Below are 25,771 nucleotides of genomic sequence, written 5' to 3'. Positions count from 1 at the left end.
GTAATTTACCATCAGCTATGAAAGTTTGAGTATCGCTAATCCGAACAAATGGCGCTTAGTTTAATCATTTTATACGACATATGCGTCAATGAAAAAAGACACATTGTTATCGCGCGTATTAGAAAGAGATAGGAATACTTCGAAATAATCAATTTTTTTCGATCGTTGCTTTCGCAAAAGTTTCTAAAAGTATCTCTCTCACATATTTATAATAAAACTTTAAACGTTCAATATCGAAATATTTTATTGTTTATTCTTCGCGTTTTAACGTTATCACGAAAAATTTATTATATATTGTAACAAATATGAGATGAGTTTTCATTCGCCGACTAAAATACATTGAGACGATATTTCCGTGAAAACCCATCGTTAATTCGTTATCGGTTTACCAATCGGATAAGCTTTTTAATATAGGTTAAAAATGCTCATATATTGTCACATAGAAATATATGCATTAGGGTATATATATATGTATATATCTTTTGTGACTCGATCTAGTATTGACGGGAAAGCTAGTGTGGAATAGAGTTAGAATGTGTTATCGCAAGGTGTTACCCACGATCTTATAAATTCTATAATGGTGTTATGAATTGGCATTTATGTGTTATGTTCCAAAGAAAATTCGTAGTAAAGTGGAATACAAAACGGAATTCCTCTTGAAGATTTACTGCGGATCTTTCGAGCTGAAATGCAACCTCTCTACTGAATATTTTTCACCTTACTGGCCATTTCTTGTCGTAAGCTATATAAATTAAATATTAATTTCAGCATTTTCGTAATTATCGCACATTTTATCATACGGAAGAATTTTTGAGATAGATAATGAGCGACAATAAGAAGGTAGGTGAAAATTCCAGTAGTGAGGTTGTTAATCAATTTCGAAGCTGTAGGGATGTGAGCGATATTGTACCACTATACACACCACGTGCGCTTTATCTAAAACCACTTGCAAAAGTAAATGTGTCTGTTAATCTTCCCCAACTGAAGACACCAGGTAAAATGTTCAAAGTCAGCAGCACTGTTTTCTTATACTTTTAGCATCTTAAATCTCAATTTTTTGTGAATTCTAAGCCACGTAAGTTATTTCACTTTGTTGATTGATCATTGGACGTTTACGAACATTTTAAAATGATTTTTTTCAATAAATTCATGCAATATACTTTTGTAATCATATTTTGATCAAAGGCATAACGTTTACTTGTTAAGAGACAATTATAGGGTTGTCTCTTATTTACAAGTTTATCTATATTTAATTTATGAGTTTTTCTTTTCTTATTCCTTGACTAATCAACTTCATATAACTTATTTATCCATGCACAGCTTCGATGATTCTCCTCATACACAATCTGCATTAATTTACGTCGATTTAAAAAAAAAAAAAAAAAAAACAGAAAAAAGGAATCTTCATAAACAGAACTTTCATACAAATCTATGATTATATGTGGCCTTTTTAGTACAGCAGGTTTTTATAGAAAGTTAACTGCGATATAAACAGGAAAAACTATTTCAACATGGGAGGTAATGGAGAAAATACGTACACTCATACTACCAGACGAGTTTGCATCTTTGAAAGTAGCCAAAAGCACTTTGGAGTTTATCAGGCTGGAAGGAGATCTTCGAGACAGATGCAGACTCCAGCGCGTATTAGCCAGATTGGATTCTCAACGTTTGAATTTGGCTGGATTTCCCAATGTGCTCAAAATTCGAGCAGCAGAAGCAAAGGATGATTTTCCTACTAGACATAGTTGGGATTCATATTTTAGAGATGCGAAGCATATGAACGAATTAAAACCTGGAGAAAGGCCAGATACAATACATATTTCAGGACTACCGGTCAAATGGTTTACGGAAGATGGAGGAAATATACCTAATGAATCGCTTATCAGCAAGATTTTCAAGAAATGGGGTTCTCTTAGGCGAGTTGATGTACCTGCTTCAGATCGATACAGGCCAAGAATGCGTCTTGGTACAAATATGCATAAATTTAGCTATGAAGATGGAATTTTCTTTGATGCTTATATCCAGTATATTGAGTATATGGATTTTGTTAGAGCGATGGATGCTTTACGTGGTATGAAACTTCTTAAAAAAGAAGGACAAAATGCTCTTACCGCTGTGATAAAGGTTTGAGATATATTCTATTTGTCGTTGTATTACTCTCCAAATTAGATATAGCCGTGTAACAAATCTTCTTTGACCGATTGATTTAGGTTGATTTTGATAAGACAAAACATATGAGTGATAGTTCCGTTGCACACAGAGAATTTGAAAGAAAACGTCTTATAGCGCAAGATAATTTGGCTGTAGAAAAATTACGTAGGAAGGAAGAAGTAGAAGAGAAACGTAGAGAGGAGCAAAAGTTAGTTGAAATATATCCTTCCTTATATATAACTATCTTTAATACGTTTTATTTATACTCGAATGGTTACAGAAAAAAAGAAGAAGCCGATTTAGCAGCTAAAGCAAGTAGACGACAAAAACGAGAGGAGAAACGTAAACGAAAAGCATTAACGATATTCCGTAAACAAGAAGAGGATAAGGTCTCTATGAAAATAGCTAGAGAAGAACAAAAGTTAATAAAGGCTCAAAGGCAGCTTGAAAGTATTCGTCTTTTAGACGAATTATTTGATAGGATAAAGGTGAAATTTCATAAATATGTGAATTATAAATGTAGTAAGAAATCTAAACGTTCTTTTTATATAACTTTTTATACAACAGATAAAAGTAGAAAAAAACGAAATTAAATTAGATCAAGTATCGAATTCGGATGTTAAGAAGGATGATAAGAAGAACGAAAAAATCAATGAAGCTGGTACCAAATCTGAATCGGGAGATGAAAAGAAAAACAAAAGAATAAAAAAGCTAAAGAGGAAGAAAATAAAGAAAGAAAAAAAGAAGAAGGTATTTCCCTCTGTCGTTGTTACGGCTTAAAAAATAACATACGATATATAAAAAAAAAAAAAAAAAACAAAGGGAATTTCAATATTCTGTGTAATCGTTTTAACAGAGAAAACACAAAAAGGACAAGGAATCTGGTTCTGATAGCGAAACGGATGGTACAGACGTTGAGGGTACTAAGAAGAAAATAAAAAGCGTCTTAACGAAAGCCATCACGTATCCGCCAGCAAATACAGGTAACACGAGTATTGATCTAAATGAAATTATTACATTACTTTCTGTTATTTGTACTTTATGTTCCATTTTTTTTTTTTTTTTTTTTTATATTATCTTTATATTTTTTATCTCTATCTTTATATTATCTTTATATTTTTTATATTAGGTCCTGTGCCCACTGCTCCAACGCTTCCGTATCCACCGATTTATCCAAGATTCCCACAGCATTGGTATTACGAAGCAACATTACCAATGATGTATCCTCCATTAACAAGAGGCAACGGTAGAGGAAGTTCACGTTTCTTACGTGGCAGAAATAGAGGATTTATACCTTGGCGTGGTGGTGGAAATGCACATACCTTACGTACATTTAATCCTCACTTGTATAACGAGCAATATTACAAGTACTTTGCTCATCTGGCTGGTCAAGATTATCATGATTTCGAAAGCGATTACGAGAGAAGCTCTAGATCTCGTAGTCGTAAGAGATCGATCTCTAGATCGAAAACTAGATCGAAATCCAGATCAACATCGAGATCGAGATCGCGAACGAAATCGCATACAAAGTCTAGATCAACGACGAGATCGAAGTCGAAATCGCGTACAAAGTCGAGAGGACGATCTCGAAGTCGGAAACGTAGCAGAAGTAACAGTAGATCTCATTCTAGGAAACGTAACAGAAGATCCAAATCAAAATCTAAATCACCATCGAGAACGAGATCCCGTTCGCGTCGATCAAGATCAAGGAAAAAATTTCGATCGAGAAGTCGTTCTAGATCTCGTAGTAGTGCTTCTAGAAATCGATACAATAGACGTAGACGTAACATAAGGTCACCCTCTAGAGTAAAGATCACTAGAGCGAAATCGCGAACAATATCGCCTAAAAGAAGATCACGAAGTAGTACGTGGTCCATGCCAAAGTCATTGGACAGAAGAAGTTGTTCATGGTCAAAAACTATCGACAATACCAATTCCACCGGAGATATGCAAGAACCTAAAGAGAAGGAGAGTAAGAGTCTAGATACAGTCAGTAAAGAAGAATCGCGATCTTCGAATACAGCAACGTCAGAAAAATAGTTTAAAACATATTTCTTTTATTCATGTTTTTCTTTATACACACACATATATATGTGTATATATATATATATATATATATATATATATATATACACATATATATATGTGTGTGTGCGCGCGCGCGTGTGTATACATATATATTTCATCGCATTTTTCGTCGCGTATTTTCATTAAAATAATTTTAACGGTGCGGAAAAGTATGTGTATTTATATATTATGTATCGACGTGTCATATGTATTTATATATTTCTAATTTGTACGACGTCGAGAGATTGACTTTCAAAAAAATTAATTTATTTTCATCGGCATAATACTTTCTTATGTTAGAGAAAATATTCGAAAATGTTCAACCGCGATGGAGCCAAATAAAATCGATGTCGTTGATGTGACTCCTGTTGCTGATGAATGTAATTTGTACATATTACATGCATATTCATTCAAGTAAATTACTTACTGAAAGAAACAAATTTTGTCGATAACACGGTTCTATTGTGCTGTTGTCGTTCGTTGTAATGTAGTCAAACACTCGTTGCCTTCCGTACGTATGATTCTCGATATGAGAAATAAATGAAAGGAAATCGATGAGGATCCATTTATTTTCTGGACGAATCACCTTTCAACGGAGATAAATAACAAGGCAATATAATAATAATAATAATAATAATGATAATGATAATGATCGAAGGAATAAAGAAAGAAATATCTTATGTCTTCTTCCGACTTGCAAATTTATTTGTTCTTGGCATGAAAATGCGTTGGTTGGTTCATAGACACTTTTTAATTGTGTACTCGCACACATTCTTTTGCTTATGTATTTATATGTATATATATATGTATATATACACATACATACATACATACATATATATATATATATATATATATATATATATATATATAAATATAAGACTCAATATTAATTAATTATTAATTCGAGACATGTACCATGTATGATCATCGAACTATTATATCTTCGCTATTATTCTATTTATAGATCATCGAGATCGCTTAGTGCCATTACTTAAACGATTCACAGTCTCCCAACGTTTTCTTCAACATTTGTTTTTCTTTAAAAATATCTGCTACATTTCTCTCATAACTATTTTTAATATGTTATATATACACGCTTTTCGCATAATCATCATCTCGTATGTTTCAATTTTAACTATCATATTCAATGCTTCATAATGATTTCAATCTAATGGAAGATTTTTACCATTCTGAACATTTTCAGTTAAAAATTTAACGTTATTGGCATTACTCTTTTATATTATATTATATTATATTATTTTATATTATATTATTATTATTATTATTATTATTATTATTATTATTATTATTTATTAATTATTATTATTATTTTCTCCTCTACTATCACTACGGTATTTTCGGAATTGGTTAAATATTGACTACTTTCAAGATTCGTTGCGTGGGAATTGTTTGTTTAGATTAAACTGATAGCGCTTCTCGTGTATTCTCCTTTATATTACGGTGTAATATTAATCATTTATTATTTATGTGTGTGTGTATATATATATATATATATATGTATACATATAGCCGATGTTCTTTTCTTTATCTAAAAAAAAAAAAGAAAGAACAATTTAGTAAAAATACAAGTAGAAAAAAAAATTACAAGATTCTTCATAAATTCATTAATTAGATTGACACAAAATTGTTTTCAAAAAAGCACGACTTTGACGACTGAATCTTCGATTGATCTGAAACTCATTTTTGTAAACTTTCTTATACACACACATGCGTGTATATACATATACACATATATATATATATATCTTTTTTCTAAACAAATCGTCCTAATAAATAATATCATCTATACGAGACAAGCGCTATCGTTCATGAATATAATTTGTCTTTTTTTCTTTTTCTTTGGAGAGAGAGAGAGAGAGAGAGAGAAAGAGAGATAAAGAGAGAAACTAGGATCTGTATAATATAGAATAATACTCGAACTTATAAGAATTAATTTCATTCGCCAAACGTCGATCTGGACGCAATTGGAAAACTACAATAATCATTTATGGAACAACGTACAATACGTCTTAACGTACACGACAGCATCGTTCTCCACGGTAGCACGACAGCTTCGCAAGACTTAAGACACCCTGTAAGTCGTTTTTCTATTTTTTTTTTCTTTTTTTTTTATTTTTCTTTTTAAACTTTCCTTAACGATAGAAGAATCCTCTTCAACACGAGGAATTGGAAAAAGGTTTTTAATGCCCGAAAATGACGAATGTCCGCTCGTTAAAATCACGGACAAGGATAATGAAGAAATTTTCAAAAGTGAAAGAAGAAGCGTCTTTCTCGTGTCTCCTTTATTTATTTCTTTTTTCTTTTTTTCTTTTTCGTTTTCTTTTCTTATCTTTCCTTTTTATTCTGTGTGTGTTTTTCTTTTTATTCCTTTCTTTCTTCTTTTCTTTCTTCTTGTTTCTCTTCTTTTGGTTTCAGCATTAATCAGAGCGATCTTGAAAGAATCGATCGAGACGAGTCTCTAAGGAAAAAGTGTTCAAGACGTTTTAAGAAAGGAGCTTAATCGGCGTAGAAAAGTACGTCGGATATTTATCTTTCCGAACGTTTATTATTGTTATTATTTTTTTTTATTATTAATATTTATATTAATATTATTGTTATTAGTTTTACTTTTTCTCGTTCTCCTTAATTTTTTTTTCCTTTCTTTTCTTTTCTTTTACTTTAATTTATTTTATTTTATTTTATTTTATTTTATTTTATTTTATTTTATTTTGGCTGCAAAAAGATTTGCGACAGCAGTAACAGATTATTATGTATATATATCAAAGACAATATAACGTCGTTCAAATGTTGTCGCAGAGATTTGCACTACTTCCACGCGAAAGTGAAAATCATTGGGTCACAATGCTATAGAAATGGAGTATCTAATTATATTTTTTTTTTCTTTTTGACTACCATACATAAGTTACAGTCGAATCTTTTTCGCGTTTGAATTTCTTTTTCCTTTCTCTTTTTTCCTTTTTCTCTCTTTTTTTTTTTTTTTTTTAACGTTTCCTTTCTTTGCGATATAAGTGTGTAAGATAACAAAACCCTTGAGTATCCTTCGCTGCTCTAAACTATAAGTTTAAGAGTTTACGCCTATCATATTTCGTTTCTGTGAATTTTCGTTCTTTATTTTTCCAGCTGTTTTTCTTTTCTTTCCGTTTTCTTTTTTCCTCCTTTCACATTTTTGTTTATGATTTTCCTTCATATTTTACATTAATAAAAATAAAAAAAAAATAATAATAGTAATAATAATAATAGTAATTTTTATTATTATTATTATTATTATTATTATTATTATTATTAATCCTTTTACTATCAATTTTCATTAACAATAAATTTTCATTTCCGATCGTTACCATTACGCGAATACATTGCATTTGTTCGTCAAATATTTCTCTTTTCCTTTTTTTTTTTCATTTCCCTTTTTTCTTTTTCTTTTTCTCGTTCTCTTTTTTACTTTACAAACATCTTTCCACACATACAAATAAAGCTCTTTTCGCACATACGCATATTTATAAACGACCACACGAAATTATTTAAATTACGTTTCCTCTTCTATTCCCGATCTACATGTATATCTGTGTGTAATCTGTTTTTCTTTTTTCGTTCTCCATATTTTTATATGTATATGTATGCATATGGTAGGAGTATATTGTATGACTCTCTATAAAAGAAGAATTTTCAAAGGGAAATGTGCTTTCTCAATGGTTCAGAATCGACAGGCAGTATCTTGTACTTACGTTCTTACGAAATTTTCTTTTTTTATTTTTTTATTTCCCTCTCCTTTCTTTTCTATTCTTTTTATTATCTTTTTTCTTGTTTATGCTTTTTTTTTTTTTTTTTTTTAGTCTCTTCTCGACGAAATCCTTAAGACGAATTTTTTTCTTTCTTTGTTTCTTTCTCTTTTTTTTTTTAATTTTTTTAATTTTTAATTTTTTTTTTTTTTAAATTTTTTGCTCCTTCGCTCGAGCTCTCGCTGATAATCACACGATTTATTCTCATATAATTAATAGTAATAATAATAATAATTACAATTAACATTGATATAACGATAATGCGTGATAATAGTAAAGCATCGTCAAGAATTCTTTCTTAAAATGTTTTTTCTTTAACATTTAATATTAGCCAAGTGCATTTTTATTAAACTAAAGATTAATTCGTCTAATTTTTCTTGTCGTGATGATTATTGATAATACACATGATCGAACGAAAGAGGGGAAAGGATACGCATGAAAAGAGGAGAGAGGAACGATATGTTTACGGCCATTCGAAATGTTCTTCTTCTTCTTTTCCTTTTTTTTTCTCTCTTTTCCTTTTTTTTTGTTCTGAACAGCAGCCTAAACAAAAAACTTACGCACGCTTGCTTTACCTAATCAATTTTAAATTAAATTTATTTATTTAATGGTGCTATTTGGTCGTAAAAGAGAATGCAGTATTTATTAGGATCGGACGAAATACCATCTTTTGTTCATTTATATTTCAATTATACCATACTTTTCTCTTTAATTAGAAAATAAATTTATGTATTAAATTTTATATCATCAAAAATTCGTTTAATGAAAATTCCTAAAAGTATAATTCATTTTCATCCGATATTACTTAATAATACAAGCTTTTTATTGCATTAAAATTAAACTTTCATTAAACTTAAAAATTTAATATGTTTATTATAAGATAAAAATCTTTTTATAATTAATTCGTTCGATAATATCGAATAATTCTTATGAGTACTTCATCCGACTTCCCTCTTCGATGCCAAGGAAAGACAAAAAGAAATATTTTAAGAGAAGTTTTTTTTTTATATTCTGATTTTTTCCAACACACATAAACCGACCCATCCTCGTATTCGTTAAATAAACAACTAGTTCGTCGCTTTGTCGCGAAGAATTAAAAAAATATCCTAGACGAGTTTCGCAATAATAAAAGATTTTTATCATTCGGTGTTTCGTAGTATCAAAACCGTTTTATTGTGTTACTATCATTATCATTATCATTATTATTATTATCATTATTATTATTATTATTATTATTATTATTATTATTATTATTATATTATTTTTATTTTTAGTTTTCTCTGTATTAATAATTTTCGAGAGATCAAAACACCAGGTAAATAAATAAAATACTAGATAAATAATAACAATAATAATGGTAATAATAATAATAATAATAATAATAATAATAATAATAATAAAAATGTATCATGTACGTTGAGATTTTTCAACCCTAATTCGTGCCTCGTTCTAGATCCATTCGTAAGAAAGTAATATATCGAGTACTAGCTTTATTAGTACAGATCTTTTAATATAAATACTTTTTGTTGTTCCTTTTTTCCTTGTTTTCTTTTCTTTTATAATATTATAATCGTCGGATAAGATAAAATTTGCATAGCTATCGTATATTTATATTTTATTTATATAATTATTGTATAGATGAATATGTGTTATAGGTATGCTTAGTCTTCCGATGTTCGTTGCCCTCGGAAGGAACATTTTCTTTTTTATTTAATCCTGTCTATTTCATTTTTTTTTTTCTTGTTTTTTCTTCGTTTTAAGAGCTCATTCAGAACAACGTGCACTTTTATTCGAAATGTACATTTCGCGTTCGATTAGAAGAAACGAAAATATATTTCTTCATGGATTGACGATGGATCCGAAAATTGGCTTTCGAATTAATTAATTAAATAATTAATTAATTAAATTAATTAATTAATTAATTCTCTAATAGGAGAGTGCATATTAGCGAGTGATCATTCCCTTGTATCAATTGTCTTTTTTATCATTTTCGCTTTCTATCGTTCGAACGAAGATCAAGTGAAAAGTATCAACCAAAAGTTATGTGTGTGTATTCTTTTTACGTCCTATGTGTATGTTGGGGCACGTATAAAAGTATTACAAAATTATAAATCTATTCGTGCGCGTTGTTATGTACGGTCAGTCAGAGAAATTTTGCATCGGACTATTTTTGAAAATGAATATCATCTCTATTCTTCTTTTTTTTTTCTTTTTGTCTAAAGCAAACAAAGAAACTTTTAAAGATATACAGTATAAATTTTGATTTTCTATTCTGTAGCATCAATAACGAATAGGAAGTAAGCGTTTTTCATCAAAGTTCTTTTTATCAGGTATGTATTTTTATATTTAAAAAAGAAAAAATAATAAATAGATGAATATATTTGTCTCATGTTCTATCGTTGCTACAACAAACAAAAGATCATTTTCTTTTTCTCTCCTATTTTCTAATTCTTCACATACTTCATACACAGTACCAATAATTTGTTTATATTTACTCAAACATTCAAAGCACTTTGTTCGGTCTAAGCAAATAAAAAAAAAAAAAATAAAAAATAAAAGAAAAATAGAAACTAATAAAACTAATTCAATATCAAAAGATATTTTCGACAAATTTCTATTACTCCACTGTATGTATCATTTATAAACTTACAAACATATTCAGTAAAAATAAAAGATCTATGAAATTCGTAAATCGCATGGAACCAACGAGATAAGCCACGCCTCGTTGTAGAGCCGACGAGAATCGACATGAAATGTCGCGTCGTGTTTTTAAATGACCATGATGATCTTCACCGACTATAGATAAAGTTCATGTAAACAAGTACACATAAGTAGTACTTAGTTGCGTTTGCGTTTTGGCATGATGTGTGTTTGTGTCGTTTCGAATAGATAGGTATAATATATATGTATGTATGTATACACATATATATATATATATGTAAACACATATATGTATACATACATACATATATATATATATGCATGTATATATTAGAAGTATATAGAGAGTCGCTTAAAAAAAGGAGTCTCCTTATTAACTCGTGGTCGACTAGATCATCACACTATTAGAGATAATTAGATTATATATATGTATATACGTTAGTTAGTTAATCTCTTGGTCATTTTACGTAATAGTAAGATGGCGACAGAGCCGACTAGGTAATAAATATATTATTTCTGGTAATGATCTTTCACAGAGGAAACGTCGGATATTATTTCCTTTCTTGATCTTGATTTTTTTCTCTTTCCTTTTACTTCCTCCTCTTTTTTTTTCATTTCTTTTTTTAGTTTTAATTTTCCTCTCTTTCTCTTGTTCCGCTTTAAGACCGTTTAAATTCTTCTAATTCGCTATATTTTTAGTAAATAGTTCTTAAGTTAATCGTAGTATTAATGAATAATTATATAATAATGATGATAATAACAATAACAATAGTAACAATAATAATAAATTATCAAGTACGCAATAATATAACCATAATAATGCGCTCGTGTAGAAATTTACGCTCGAGACAACTTTCTCGCCCACGTTTGCAAAAAGCTTTTTCTTTTTTTTTTTTTTTTTTTTTCTTTCTCATTTTAATTCGGGCGATAATATCTTCTTTATCGTGTTTTAACTCTAACGACAACGAATAGGGCATCGTCTTATACCAATTCTAAATTGTCGCTTCCCGAGATTTGATGATAAAAATCGATTCGATCGATCAATAACAGCAGAAGAAGAAATTATATATCTTCGAGTGAATATCGATGTGATGAGTGGAGTAGTAAGGGGAAGAGGGGGTGGTAGAGTTAGAAAGGGAAGATAGAGGAAGAGTGGAACGTGCGTTTTTAAGTCCTGTATAAAGTCATTTCTTATTTGGTTTTCTCGCTCTATTCTACGATAAAGGATTATGCTCTCTCTTTCATCTCTTCAATATTTTCCAAATCTTATTTATCTCGTCGTTCTCGTCGTTGTTGGACGTTCATCTTGAAATTGTATCAATTTTTCTTTTTCCTATTCTTTTCGTTCCTCTCTATCAGTCCTCTTAATTTTTCGTTTACGTTCGTATCATCGTAACACCGTAACTGAGAAAACGCTTTATTTATGTAGGTATGGTATTTGAAATTCGTTTGAGAATCGAAGGCCGTAAGTGGAATAACGCGAGTGCGTCTCGCGCGTCGATGCGGAAATTTTATTTATTTATTTAATTGTTTGTTTGTTTGTTTGTTCGCTTTTTCGTTTGTTTATTTTATTTTATTTTATTTTATTTTATTTTATTTTATTTTATTTTATTTTATTTTGTTCCTTTCCAAATAATTTTCTCCCGCTTTTTCTTCTTGGACTTTTTAGTTTATCTCGCTTGATATTTCGCTCTCAACGCTCTCTCGTTCCGCGAAAATACATATACATATATTATGTATATCCTAAATAAATGATCTAAACTGGCTCTGGCAGATACTCCTGTAATGACTGCTACCGCGTCCAGATTCGCTTCTAAGTCTCTCTAAGTGGTCGTGGCTAAACTTTCAACCAGCTTACGGTACGACGAATAATCGCTAGATTCCACAAATCCCGTTCGATTTGTGTTCTACTCATCTTCGTTTAAGATTCTAATCTCCTTTAATACTTTCATGATGCATTCGTCTAATTTCTTTTTATAATATCATTATAACAAAGTTTTTTTACCGTCGAAGATATATATATCTCTCTCTCTTAGATCGCTTTAGATATTACTTTTCGTATCTCGTTACCATTACATTGACAAGCCTAAATCTTTCTCGAAGACGAAGCGATTATACGCCAGACCGTTCAACTTTCTGGTTATTATTTCTATTATCGTGTATTTATATATATTATAGAATATTATATATAATCGGTGTCTATCGTCTAATGTTCCAATATTGGGATTGTTACTTTTTCTTCTTCTTCTTCTCCTTCTTCTTCTCCTTCCTCTTTTTTGTTTTTTTTTTATGCTTTTATTTATTTATTTATTTATTTATTGATTTATTTATTTAACTCGGCGTGGTCTTCCTGGCACTATAATGCACTTTTAAGAAATCTATATAAAAATATCGTGGAGTTGTCGTGTCCAGCGTGTTGAGTCGCGGAAAGAAAGAGAGAGAGGGAGAGACAGAGAGAGAAAGATGGATGAAAGATAGAATCAGACAGACGAAAGAGAGAGGAAGAGAGAGAGAGAGAGAGAGAGAGAGAGAGAGAGAGAGAGAAACAAATACAGAAAAATAGAAGATAAAAGCAGAGGACATTTAAAAACGAAATATCGAGATTCGGATAGACGTATAAAGAATTACGTAGATGAAAAAGAAGAGAAAACAGAAAGAAAAGATAACGAAAAAAAAAAAAAAAAAAAGAAACAGACATATAAAGACGGAAATAAAATGAGAAAGGAAGAGACAGAGGAGAGATAGAGTATGAAAACATCGTGACAAACGTGTGTCTTTTTTGGTCCCGTTTCGCGTTTCGAAACAGCCGCGAAACTGCGCTTTCGAAAATGAAAATGAATTCGTCGGACAAGACAAACCAGGTCCCAAACTTTCGTCTCGCGAAAACGAACAGACGATTAGCACGAGGGCGAGACAGCCCCGTTCCATTCAGTTTTTTCTTTTCTTTTCTTTTCTTTTCTTTTCTTTCCTTTTCTTTTCTTTTTTTTTTCTTTCCTTTCTTTTGCTTATCTTTCTCTTTTCTTACTGTTATTTATTTCTATTTATTTATTTACTTTACCCCCTTATCCCGTTCCACCCCTTCCCATCCCATCATTTATCTTCGCGGTTGACGCGATCGTCTCGCTCTCGTGAAAGATTGCGCTTTCATTGTGGATCTCCAATTGCGCTCGCAGAAAGTCTTGGCTATACTGCACACGTTTCTCTCTTTTTAGGCGGTGAACGCTCGATGCAACGAACGTTAAAGTCGGTCCGCCGACGGGGCTCCGATTTATCTTCCGAATAAATCACCTGTTTCTTTTTTTTCTTTTTTTCTCCTATTCCCCTTCTCTTTTCATTTCCTTTCCTTTCCTTTCCTTTCCTTTTTCTATTTTTCCTTTTATTTTTCTCTTTTCTTTTATTTTCTTTCGAAGAAAACACAACGAACGTACCTCGCCCTCCTACCTGCTTTCCCTCGACTTTTCTTTCACCTTTCTTTTCCTACACTTTTCCCATTTTCCCTGTGGCAAGAAGCTCGTTTCCCTACCCTGTCCATTCCCCTCCCTACCTGCCCTTTCATTATTTTATTTCTCTATGTTGTTTCTCTTCGTTTATTTTCATTTCTTTTCTTTTCTTTTCTTTTTTTTTTTTTCGTTTCTACTTTTCTTATCTCTTCTTTTTTTTTTCTTTTGTATCTCCCTCCTCTTTTTTCCTTCATCGCCACACCACCACAACCATCACCACCACCACCCACCCTTCCCTCTTCCTATCTCCCTCACCCAACATACGCGTTATATTGATACACGTTGAAACGTAAAACGTCCTTCTTGGCAAAGTAACTAACTCGGTGTTTTATAGCTTTCGGCCGATTCGTTTTTCTTTTTCTTATATTTTTTTTTCGTTTGTGTTTGTTTGTTTGTTTTTTTTATTAATTAATTAATCACTTGGTTGATTGATATCTTAATTATTTAATTAAGATATATCAGATACGTGTCGCGTTCCCCCCCCCCCCGCTCTTGTAAAAAATTTCTTCTTTTCTCCTCGATTAGAAACGTGGCCATTTCTCTTTTTTTTTTCTTGTTACGTTACTCTGTCTTTTCTTCTCTTTTCTTATCTTTTCTCTTTTTTTTTTCCTTCTTTTTTAAAACCATTTTTCTATCTTTTTTTACCCGTGCGCCATGTACATATAATGTATGTATACGCTAACAATATTAATATGCTTCGTAATCCTACGGACGTAAAAGCGAATAAGATCACTTTGCGTTTATTCTCTTTGTTTTCCAGAGCACTTCGGAGCCGTGTAAAAATACTGTCATCGATCAATGAAATTTGTTTACTATACTTTTTGTTTAAACGAAATACACTTAGAGAAAGAGAAAGAGAAAAAGAGAAAGAGAGAAAGAGAGATAAAAAAAAAGAAAAAGAAAAATAGTTCATCGATAAATATATATATATATATATATTATCGTAACCAATCTCAAACGCATAAAAATGAATTTAAATTTTTTCTTCAAACGAAATAAATTTATCGAGTATCGAACTAGAAGTAGAAATATTTTCTCTCACAGTATTTTGATTCGTCTCCGATCTCAGGAATCCCTTCGAGTAACTCGAAATGGCTCGTCGAATCGTTCGCACGAAAGGTGACACGTTCTCCTTTCGAATCGAATATGAAAAGCCTCTCTTTCCTCTCTCTTTTTTTTTTTTTTTTAAACTTCGAAGGAACGAACGGAGGCCTGCCAAAATGCCCTCTTTTTCCAACCTTTTCACGAACGATTCCAATATCGATCACGTCAATTTCACACATTCGTATTGGCCAGTTAATGCGCTAAATACATATATATTCACCGTCTTCCCTCTTACTATGCAGTTACTACGCGACTCCTAAAACGTTGTTTAATTATGTCAGTAAATATATGAATAGTTATATATCGATCTATTTTTTTTATAGTAATAAGTTGGAAAAAAAAGAATCGGTTACTTTTATATTCTTATTATGCGTTAAACTGTCTCTATTTTTTTTCCATTTTTTTCTTGTTTTTTTCTTTTTTATTGAATAATTTGCGCATCAGCCGGTATATATTATATTTCATTGAACGTAGGCTTAATTATCGTCGTTTAAAGGACTATAAAATTTTCAAGAAAAATATTATATTTCAAATACTTTAGAGGATAGAAAGGTAATACGAATGCGTACAAATTTGTAAGTTTCTCGAGCCAGCGCGAGTCGAACTCGAAAGGAAACGTATTCCTCCACAACGCAACACTTGTGCACAATCATCCATTCGAGCTAATAACACACGCAGTATCGTGCCCGTCCGCGCGTACTCGACTCGAGGTATTAGAGAGATATATAAGAAGATGGAGCATTTCCGTGTTGTGTCGAATATATATTTATATCGATAAGAAAAAAAAGTTTTCAGGCACGCAAGTTGGGCAGAGTAGCACAGCACACAGCAGCAACAGCAGCAGCAGCAACGGATTGGAAGAAACCGGCTTCGAGTTTCCTCCCATCTCTTTATCGGTTCGCGCTTAGACGATAACCATGTCCCCTCGTCTCTCGCAAGGTCGATCGATCGATCGGAATCGATTAATCGATAGAAACACTTCCGTCCTTTGCATTATTTAGGCGAATAGGCAACGTCAATCGGTAAAAGGATTGGACCCGTCGTGAAGGAGGATGGTTTCGTCGAGATTTTTTTTGTCTCAAAGAATAAGACGATGAGATCGTCGCTTGGTACAAGGAAATGAGGATTTAATAGAGTCAAAGATAGGACGAGGGAAATAGAAAGAAAGAGAGAGAGAGAGAGAGCGAGAGAAAACGAGAGAGGGAGGTATTCTCGAAGGATCTCCGTTTAGTAAGAATGCTGCGGCTGCAGAGACGAAACTCAGCTGTGCGCGGATGTGTCCGAGCCTTGGCTGTTGCCGAGTCCACCCATGCCGGCTTGAGAGGTCAGCCTGGTGGTCGATTGCGAGGTTGTGGTCATCATCGTCGTCGTCGTCGTCGTCGTCACCGCCGCCGTCGCTGTTGGTGCCGCCGTCAGCGTGCTGCTCGGGATCGTAGCGACGACGGTAGAGTGGACGTGATGTCGACCAGTCTCCGGGACGAGATGAGGCGTACGACTAGACACAGGTGGTAGAACCGGACTCACCGGCCAAGGATGAAGAGACATGGTGCTTGGTGCACTCGGTCCGCTGGGTACGCTCCTCGAATGTGGCAGGAGGGACGGCGAGTTCGCTAAATTCGCCAAGGGATGATGACCGGAGGCGTTGCCGCCAGCCAAAACGCCATGGGACATGCCCAAACCGAGGCTGTTACCGGCGGAGACGCCACCACCGGCACCGCCGGAAGACGCCATCGCCACCGCCGTGTCCGGGTGCAGGAAGTTGCGTCTCTGCTCCATACGCTCGGCATGTTGCGCTAGGCACCGCGTCAGCTCCTCCGGCAGCATCTCCAATTGGCTCTGCAACGTGCTCAGTTTCTCCTCCAGCCCGACCAGCCGATCCTCCAGGCTCACAAGTCGCTCCTCTAGCCCGTCCTGTCGCGTGCTCATATCCGAGACTATCTCGTAGACCGTGTTCTGCGTCTATTCGTTTCCACCGACAACAACAATAACAACAAAACACGCACCGCACACAACCCCGACTCATTAGTCCTCGTTAATCCAATGAATTTCGATCCAATGCGCTCTAATTATTATGAATCTGTCAAGGAATTCGTCTACCTCTCTCGATCGTGGCTAAGACGAAACTTATATGCATGTAATAACTATATATACATACGGTTACATTAATACAACGCTCATTAGCAATCTCAGTTTCGCTCTTAACCATGATCGATGGATCTTTCTGGTCGTTATTACCTTGGCCATGTCCGTTATCGTGTTGGCGTTGTCCATTAACTTTCGTTGATCCATTTTCACTTTTCTCAGTCTGCAAGGGATAAGTTTACTTTAAATAGTCCGTATGTCCGGACGAAGGACGCTTACGTCGTTCATCGCGAACAAGATGGCCGAGGTACCATCGGTTATCTAACTTACAAATCAACTTACGCGTATATTGCCAGTAGAAACTTTCGTTGATGCGTTCGAACACGGCCAGGATTGACGCGTTTCACTAGGCGTGTGTGCTTATAGATCAACCACGTTTCTCGTAACACGTTTGCTGCGGCGTTCTTCAACTGAAATCGTAAATGAATAACTTTAATGAACTGTCCATCAATTCGGATATGTAGGAGAAAGTATTATCGCGTTGAACGAATTTTCCTTTCATCGAAATAATCGCGAAGGGATGTAAGTACCTATCGGTTTAGCGATGCTCGTCGATAAAATATCGCACATTGGTAACTATATCAAATCACTCCTTGATATTTGCAAAGGTTTATAAATATCAAAGGCTAATTATTATTTCAGTAGTAGCTGGCTAAAGGCTTCGATCCAGATTGTACAGCCGAGAAAAATGCCGTACGTTGCGGCCGTTCGAACGATCCTAACGAACGACTTTCAACGACCCAGCTTGTCCAACCCACTCATACCGATCGATACGCTTACATTCTGATCGAAAATTAAACAAGCCTGGCTTAAAATTAGTTCCGTTGTTTCAGCAAACAACGAAGCTATTAACTAATTACGGAATTTCCGATAATCAGTCGTTATCTTCCTCATGATTATACGTTCGATCCTCGTCGTCGAGTCGAGTCGCGAGACTTGATAACAGGTCTTGCTTAAGAATTTTAATAAAAAAGTTTACCTAGTATTTTAACTTTTACGACACTTTTCTTTTCTTTTTCTTTTCTTTTTCTTCTTCTTCTTCTTCTTCTTTTTCTTCTTCTACTACTACTTCTTCTTCTTCTTCTTTCCTTCCCTTTTTTTCTTTCTTTCTTTCTTTTTTTTTTCTTTCATCCATAATGGAACATTTTTCTCTACTTTCGCAACTACGAAATATCTGCTTCATATTCCAACGTGGTAACCAGTAAACGAGCTCTTACCCTTTTCGTTAGCTGCGTGTCCATCATGAAGTTGTGAACGTGCTTCTCCGCCCTTGTAAGTTCCAGTTTCCTGGAAACAACAGCGACGAGCAAAGCCGTACAACCTGCACCCTGAAAAAATAAAAATCGTTGTTTCTCCCTTAAGATTTCCACTTTCATTCGAGATAAGAAAAAAACAAATGGAGAATATTTTAGAAATTCCTAGATAAAGAGAAGAGCTTATGAATTGAAAACAAAAAGCAAAAAGCGAATCGATAAACTAGATTATTCTATTCCTTTCCCTCTTTCTTATGCATACGTAAAGGAATCTTGAAATTTCCTACCTTGACCAATCGAATTTATCTATAAGACGAGAAGTGGCATTGAAGGGATGATGAGAAACGATCGAAAAGTGGACTTATGTACTTGTTATATCTATACTACGTGCTCACCGAGCTGAACTTAACGCTAAATTTGCTTGGCGAAACGTGTAGCTTCTGGCTAAATTGGTTAATGCTTCTCGCGGTGTTGCCTCCAAATTTGTGCCACTGAATTAGCAGTTGGAGCATGGCGCAACAATAACGATAAGTAACTGGTATATTCTCTCTCTCTCTCTCTCTCTCACTCTCTCTCTCTCTCTCTTTCTCTTGTCTAGAAGATTAGACTCGGCATGAGTACAGTTTGTTATAGCCCGGCTGTTTCCCTCTTTAAAATATCTTTGCTGACTCTACTCCAACGGCACTGCTGTTACTATCGTAAAATCCTCTTCGATATATCTAAAGAACATTTAGGATGGCATTTCCGTGCAGAAAATCGTCCCGTCGATATAACTTATACTGAAAAAGTTATTGTGCCCTTTCCGATTGAACCTACTTATTATTTACAACGTATCGACGAACTACCTCGTCAATGATTTACAAATCATTTCAAATAAATAAAACTATTACGATGAATTAAAAAATTTATCATCCTTTCATGGACTAGCATCGTTTAATCATTTCATTCGTAGATGCATTATAAATCGTTGAATCATCTTTTGTGTGTGTGTGTGTGTGTGTGTGTGTGTATGTGTGTGTGTATGTTCATCATAAAACATTAACGAACTATTTCGTAGTCATTTTCAATTCATCTCCGATCATTGTTCCAATTTATTTTGAAATAATAATTAACGAAAGAATATAAAATTGCTGGCATTAATATTTTTATTGAAATCGTTAATCTCGAATTGAATTAATTAATGCCATATACAGGTGCGTATATTTATATATTTCTCATTTCCTTGGCACAGCGTATCGATAATGCATCATGATGAAGATTAATGAACGATAAAACGGAATTCTCGATATCGTCATCCGAGCCTATTAGATATCGCGTGAGAGAGAGAGAGAGAGAGAGAGAGAGAGAGAGAGATCAAATGGATCATGGTAAACGACTTGGAAACGAAAATTCGCTTGGCCCCCGGCATGCATCAATCAATCATGTCGTCGCCAAGCTGTTTATTTACTTTGACGATTATGCAGGAAAGTGGCGTCTTCCGCAATTTCACGATATCATTGATTATTTGTCATCCTTTCAACATTCGAACATACGAATTTCTGATTCTGAAAAGCCTTTTTCCACAAAGAGATAGCAAAAAATATATATATATATATATATATTACATTATATTATATATGAATATATAAAAAGATCGAAAAGATTTTTATTTCAAGCTTCAAGGCTTTTGAACGAATGATAATTTAATTATTTGCGTGCATGTTACTTATATCTTTTTTTTTCTGTTTCTATCTTTTTTTTTTTGTTTTGTTTTTTAAGTAATAGCTTATTTTATTTCTATGTAAAATTTAACAAACGACTTTACACCATTATTATATAATCAAACGAGCATGAAACCATCTCGAACAATAGGATAATAATAATTGATGCATAACTTTCAAGGTTAAAAATCAAAACTTGATTAACTTGGGCCACTGTAACATCAGCCTTTTTTGCTTTCATACTTGTGTATATATCTATATTATAATTCTTGTAAAAAATCATCATAGTTAGGCACCATCAAATTGGATTGGCTCGTTCTCTCACGTAATTCAAATTCCAAGGTAACACTATGATATTAACTAGGAATCATCTTAGAATGATAAGATGTAAGATCACAAGTATAGTCAATCGAAGTTTCAGCAAAATCTTACCATCATTCCGGTGGAAACTGCTATCCCTCGACCGCAATACGTGTTCGGTACGATGTCACCGAAACCAACGCTGAGAAACGTGATGGCAATCAACCACATGGCGTTGAGAAGATTCGCATGTTCCTCGTCGTGGAATCTGAATCGACAAACATAAAAATATAGTAACAATACGATTCTCAATGAAATCCAAAATTCAAAATAGATATAAGCATACATATATATATATATATATTCTTTTTTTCTTAACAAACAAATCACTCTTATTACACACTTTTATTTATTTTAAATAATAATTTGATCTCTTCTTTTTTTTTTCATTGAAATATATTTTTCGTTTTTTTTTTTTTTCTTTTTTTTCTATTTCATTCTCTTTTTTGCTCTCTTATCACATCTTTCGAGTATTGAGTTTTGATGTTACTTCAGAGAAATACACACACACACGCATACACAAAGGAAAGAAACTTATCGATCGTATCGGTTAGAGCTTATCCGCTTTCCTAGAGAGTCGAGCCCTTACCCTTCTCCTACGATTTACATGTCTAACACGATTCTCGGATTAGAATATGCGAATTCGATTCCACTCGAGATTCGTAGAATCGAAATATGTCGTACATCGTCGGTCTGATGGGCTAAGGGTTGATAGGAATCGCTATCCCAGTAGAATGTTAATGTAATTTATTGTATACATCACGAAGGACCCTTTCTACATAGAGAAATTTCAGTCTTATGTTTATAAAATAGCTAAGATATATCTCTTCTTTAAGTTTATTAAAAAATCTCGTAAGCTTCGTTACTCGAATAATAAAATTTTCATTATATTTCATTCAGTCCATCGAAACGATCAAACCAACGATTTACAAAATTGTATCGATTATAAAGTCATCATTACAAAGTTTAACCGCGTTATCAAACGTAAACTCATGAAAAGTGATATAAAAGTTATTTAATTGTTATACGTAACTCGTAAGTTAATTTCGAGGACAGACCTTGCCTCGTAATTATTTATTAATTATTATGTCATACATATAGATAATGCATATAAATGTACGTACATAATAAATATTCCACTTTGTTATTTAACAATCAATTTCCATTCGTAAAAATTATTTACGTCCTTACGAGTAATGAAGCTATAAATATCTTGAAATGCTACCTATTATATACACATATATATATATATATATATATATATATATATATAAAATGTAAATTATCCTATGCTTGAATTTGTCATTTCTTTTTTCCTTCTTCTTTCCTTCTTTTTTTTGATCAAACTTAGAAATAAGTAAAATCTTTGAAAGGGATCAGTCCTACGAAATACGATCAACGGCAAGCGTGCACATTTTCCTAGAAAAGGAAATAACGAAGAAAGCTAAAGTTCTCAAGAGACACGTTCTCCCAAAGTTTCTCAAAAAGGAACAAAGGAAACTTTTGTAGGTATACATTCGCGTTCAGCTTTCCGTTCTACAAGAGAGCAATTCCCAAGGGGATGCTTGGATATCGAAAAACGAAAAAGGAAAGAGCTTCCTATATTCGGTCTTCCATGCGTTGGCATACCAATCGACTATTAAACTTTATTAGCAGATTTTAATGGATGCCTTCGTTATTATATACGTATTAAAAGATAAAATCGAATGAAACGAAACAAAAGAAAAGAAAAGAAAAGAAAGGTATCGAACGTATTCTCGTTTATTCGATTAAATGAACGTATTTATCAAAGAAAATTTATACCAACTAGATCCTGGGAAATTCCTATTTAATTCTGATAATCGAATGACCTTCTGATGGAGCAAATGTGGAAACCGATACAACGAGATTATCGATTTTCCCCGTGATTGATTTCATTAAGTTTCAACGCAACGTACGTTCCGTATGAATTCAATCGAATCGGATTTTCGAAAATGACTATACATAGGTACAAGAGATAAATAAAAGAAATATTAAGTAAGTTTATTTGATAATCCTTTTTTATATTTGGTTTACTATAAAAGCTATAAATTCATGAAAAAAGATGAACGTTCAAAATTCAATTAGGATTAAGACAGATAGGATTAGCTTTTCATCTTAGAGAGAAAAAGAAAGAGAGCGGCGAAACGAAGAATATTAATGAACGAGGAGAATTTATGTTCAAAGGAAATTCGAATCCTTGCTTCGAAAAAAAGAAAAATGGCGTATCGGTCAGGGACGTGTCTAGCGTATTACGAGCCGTTGGTTTGCTGATTTCATAAGGGTGAATATCGAATTGGGTTGAAGAGCGATGTACCGAATTTTAATGTACACACCTATAGGAATATATACATACATATATATAGTACCTATAGATATATATATATATACTTATTTTATATATATATATATATATATATATATATATATCTATAACTATATATGTGCGATGAATTTTGTTATCCTTGCTGATCGTCTTGAGGATTTAACGGGAAGTTCTACGTAGTTTCCTACTAAACTATAAATATTCCAAGCGTGATAAATATTTCAGTTAAGGGGAAAAAAAAAGTAAAAAAAAAAAAGGGAAAGCGGAAGAAGTTCGTCCATTAAATAGGGCAACGAGGAAAAGGAAGGAAGAAGAAACGTAGAGTAAGAAGGGAAAGAAGAAGAAGAAGAAGAAGAAAGGGATAAAGGAGAAAAGGGAAAAGGAAAAAGAGAGAAGGAAAATATAAGAACAAAAAGAGAAAGAGAGAGAAAGAACCCGGAAGGTTTTATCGAGCCAGTAGAAGACGTCACTTAAAAGAGGTAGAAAAGAAGAAAACATTTTTGCTTATCCATGCGAGTAGAGTCTATGAATTATACGGGGTGACTCAAAAATCTTGAAACAAATAACACGGAAATAATTTGTTCTTTTCGAGAAAGGTAAATCAAATAAATTCTATTCTTACTATTAACGATTATTTTCATAATGGGGAAGAAAAAAGAAATTAAAAGAAACAAAAAATATATAAATAAATAAACGAAGATAAAGGACAAAGAGTTGCATCATTTTTAATTTATTTTCTTTATGACGCATGACATCGATTATAGTAGGATAACCCGTTCGAGTCATCACTTTATATATAAGATCGATTATTTCTTTTCCTTCCTTGACTATGCCATTTACGTAAGAATTTAATTACGCCGATTGCAATCTCGAGAGAGATCCATTCTCGATACCGAGCGATCATTTTAATGGGACAATGTCGAAATTTTCGATTTAATTCCCATCGTTATCGGTTTGACTAAAATAAAAGACGAATCCAGTGACCCTATTTTTGAATTAATACGTCATTAAAGATGATCTGGGTCTACGATAGTTACATATTTCGTTCGATGACAATACGATTTCTGATTTTTATTACGAGCTAGTAACGCAAAAAAAAAAAAACTCAATATATATTCGACGAGTCGATGTTACGAACCAAAAATTGCAACTTCGAAGACTATGATATCATAATCTTTTTACAATCTCTATATTTTAAGACTCTTCGTGAATGGGATTTTTAAGAAATCTTGGAAAAAAAGGAAAGAAAAAACTAAGCCAAATGAAAAAAAGAAATAATGCTACTCGTATCGAGTTGATTCATAAATAAGTAATTCGTCATAATTAAAGAATTTCTTACAAAAAAAAAAAAAAAAAGAAAAGAAAAGAAAAGAAAAACAGACGGTATTTTCAAATCGACTGAATATAACAGTGGACATACATATACAGTACGTAGCATATGTAGATACGTAGTTGATATAATTATAGTACTATACTACATACACTAGACTAATATACTAGAATTATACTCTAGTATGTAGTTATTTCTATAGTATGCCTCTGGTTAGTATAACCATATAACTATATGACTTTATATCGTACTAGTAAACTCGTATACACATACATATCCATATATAGATACAAATATAGTATATAATAACCACTATAACTATAATAATTAAATAACAACATTAATATCAAGAAAACAGAAAAGAAAAGAAAAGAAAAGAAAAGAAAAGAAAAAAGAAACAGTAAGAAACGATTTACCTTTCGCACTGTCGCAATGTCCACGAGGCAATGATCCATAAGGAGACCATGAAGACCAATAGCACGGTACCCGGACAAATGGTCATCAAAGTTTTCAAGACGAAACGTGTGTTGAAGTTAATGCGATTCAAGGCTCCTATGCTGCGCGAGGATGCATCGGTGAAGAGCTTCGAATGCAGCAACATCACCCGGCAGATGAGGTAGAGTCTAAGGAACATCGGTAGCGAGAGGGTGACGTCGTACGGTACCCACTTGGAGCCAATGTCGCCGCCCTTGTTCGCCAACTTGGTCGTCCATAGGAAATAATACTCCCCGGGTATCGGATGGATCGCACAGATCAGCAACTCAACCGAAATCTGGGAGATCCGCTGCCAGGTCATAGCGATCCTCCAATCGTCCGCGCAGTTATCGATCATGAACAACTGCCGGTAACATGAAACAAATAGAACGAGAGAGAACAAGTATTACGCGAGATCGGACATATCAGCGATATTATACGTTTGATCGATGTATTTTCTATCTATATGTATATATACTATCTCTACGGTCTATCACGAAACATAGCCGAATGTCACTCGACGTTCAATAAATTCATATCACGTATCGAACATAAAGCTAGTATAAAATACTTGTCATCTTTTAAATTATAAATAGTTTGACTTTTTCTTCTTTTTTCTTTCACATATATATCCTATATAGATATAAATATTTCAAATATAAAATACACAGTTTATGTTCCATTTATTATTCCATTCATTCTTAATATACTTTCTATTGATATATATATATATATATATATATTATATCGACTTTTTCATAAACGTTAAAAAATATTCTCAAGCACATTTGGAAGAAATTTTGAAAAGCTTTATTGTTTTGTTATTCTTTTTTTTTCGATTTTGAATAATCGTTCGATTATTTTCATGGTACAAAACGCCCATTA

At 32.9% G+C, this 25,771-nt stretch overlaps 2 protein-coding genes across 8 annotated transcripts in view; one reads left to right on the top strand and one right to left on the bottom strand.

Annotated features, from left to right (window-relative positions):
• Positions 1 to 416: 416 nt before the first annotated feature.
• On the top strand, positions 417 to 4,268 carry LOC122631578 (A-kinase anchor protein 17A). Of its 5 annotated transcripts, XM_043817453.1 has the most exons (8): positions 421 to 737; positions 885 to 994; positions 1,455 to 2,124; positions 2,211 to 2,359; positions 2,432 to 2,639; positions 2,719 to 2,901; positions 3,008 to 3,134; positions 3,281 to 4,268. In XM_043817453.1, the coding sequence occupies exons 3-8, from the start codon at positions 1,522 to 1,524 to the stop codon at positions 4,189 to 4,191; spliced, it is 2,181 nt and encodes a 726-aa protein (XP_043673388.1). In that variant the 5' UTR covers positions 421 to 737; positions 885 to 994; positions 1,455 to 1,521; the 3' UTR covers positions 4,192 to 4,268. The 5 variants fall into 5 exon arrangements, with proteins under 5 accessions (XP_043673386.1, XP_043673390.1, XP_043673388.1 ...); XM_043817451.1 differs by having other exon boundaries at positions 417 to 994; positions 1,496 to 2,124; XM_043817455.1 differs by lacking the exon at positions 885 to 994 and having other exon boundaries at positions 420 to 737; positions 1,496 to 2,124.
• Positions 4,269 to 15,681: 11,413 nt separating this feature from the next.
• Positions 15,682 to 25,771, bottom strand: part of LOC122632111 (small conductance calcium-activated potassium channel protein) — a 114,123-nt gene continuing 104,033 nt past the window's right edge. For all 3 annotated transcript variants that reach the window (XM_043818594.1, XM_043818595.1, XM_043818597.1), the window contains 6 exons: positions 24,829 to 25,250; positions 20,811 to 20,946; positions 18,643 to 18,753; positions 17,708 to 17,835; positions 17,519 to 17,588; positions 15,682 to 17,242 (listed from right to left, as the gene is read on the bottom strand). In XM_043818594.1, the coding sequence (XP_043674529.1) occupies positions 16,544 to 17,242; positions 17,519 to 17,588; positions 17,708 to 17,835; positions 18,643 to 18,753; positions 20,811 to 20,946; positions 24,829 to 25,250 (1,566 nt within the window). In that variant the 3' untranslated portion in view covers positions 15,682 to 16,543. The remainder of the gene's footprint in view (positions 17,243 to 17,518; positions 17,589 to 17,707; positions 17,836 to 18,642; positions 18,754 to 20,810; positions 20,947 to 24,828; positions 25,251 to 25,771) is intronic.

Source organism: Vespula pensylvanica, chromosome 9, assembly GCF_014466175.1.
Source record: "Vespula pensylvanica isolate Volc-1 chromosome 9, ASM1446617v1, whole genome shotgun sequence".
Classification (NCBI taxonomy): Eukaryota; Metazoa; Arthropoda; class Insecta; order Hymenoptera; family Vespidae; genus Vespula; species Vespula pensylvanica.
This window is presented reverse-complemented; position numbering and strand designations above follow the sequence as displayed.

What these genes read in the sequence shown, in the direction of transcription:
- LOC122631578 (XM_043817451.1), top strand. Translation starts at nt 823, where the DNA reads ATGAGCGACAATAAGAAGGTAGGTGAAAATTCCAGTAGTGAGGTTGTT. An exon ending in AAACGTAGAGAGGAGCAAAA is followed by an intron (nt 2,360 to 2,431) that starts GTTAGTTGAAAT and finishes GAATGGTTACAG; the next exon opens with AAAAAAAGAAGAAGCCGATT. An exon ending in GTATCCGCCAGCAAATACAG is followed by an intron (nt 3,135 to 3,280) that starts GTAACACGAGTA and finishes TTTTTATATTAG; the next exon opens with GTCCTGTGCCCACTGCTCCA.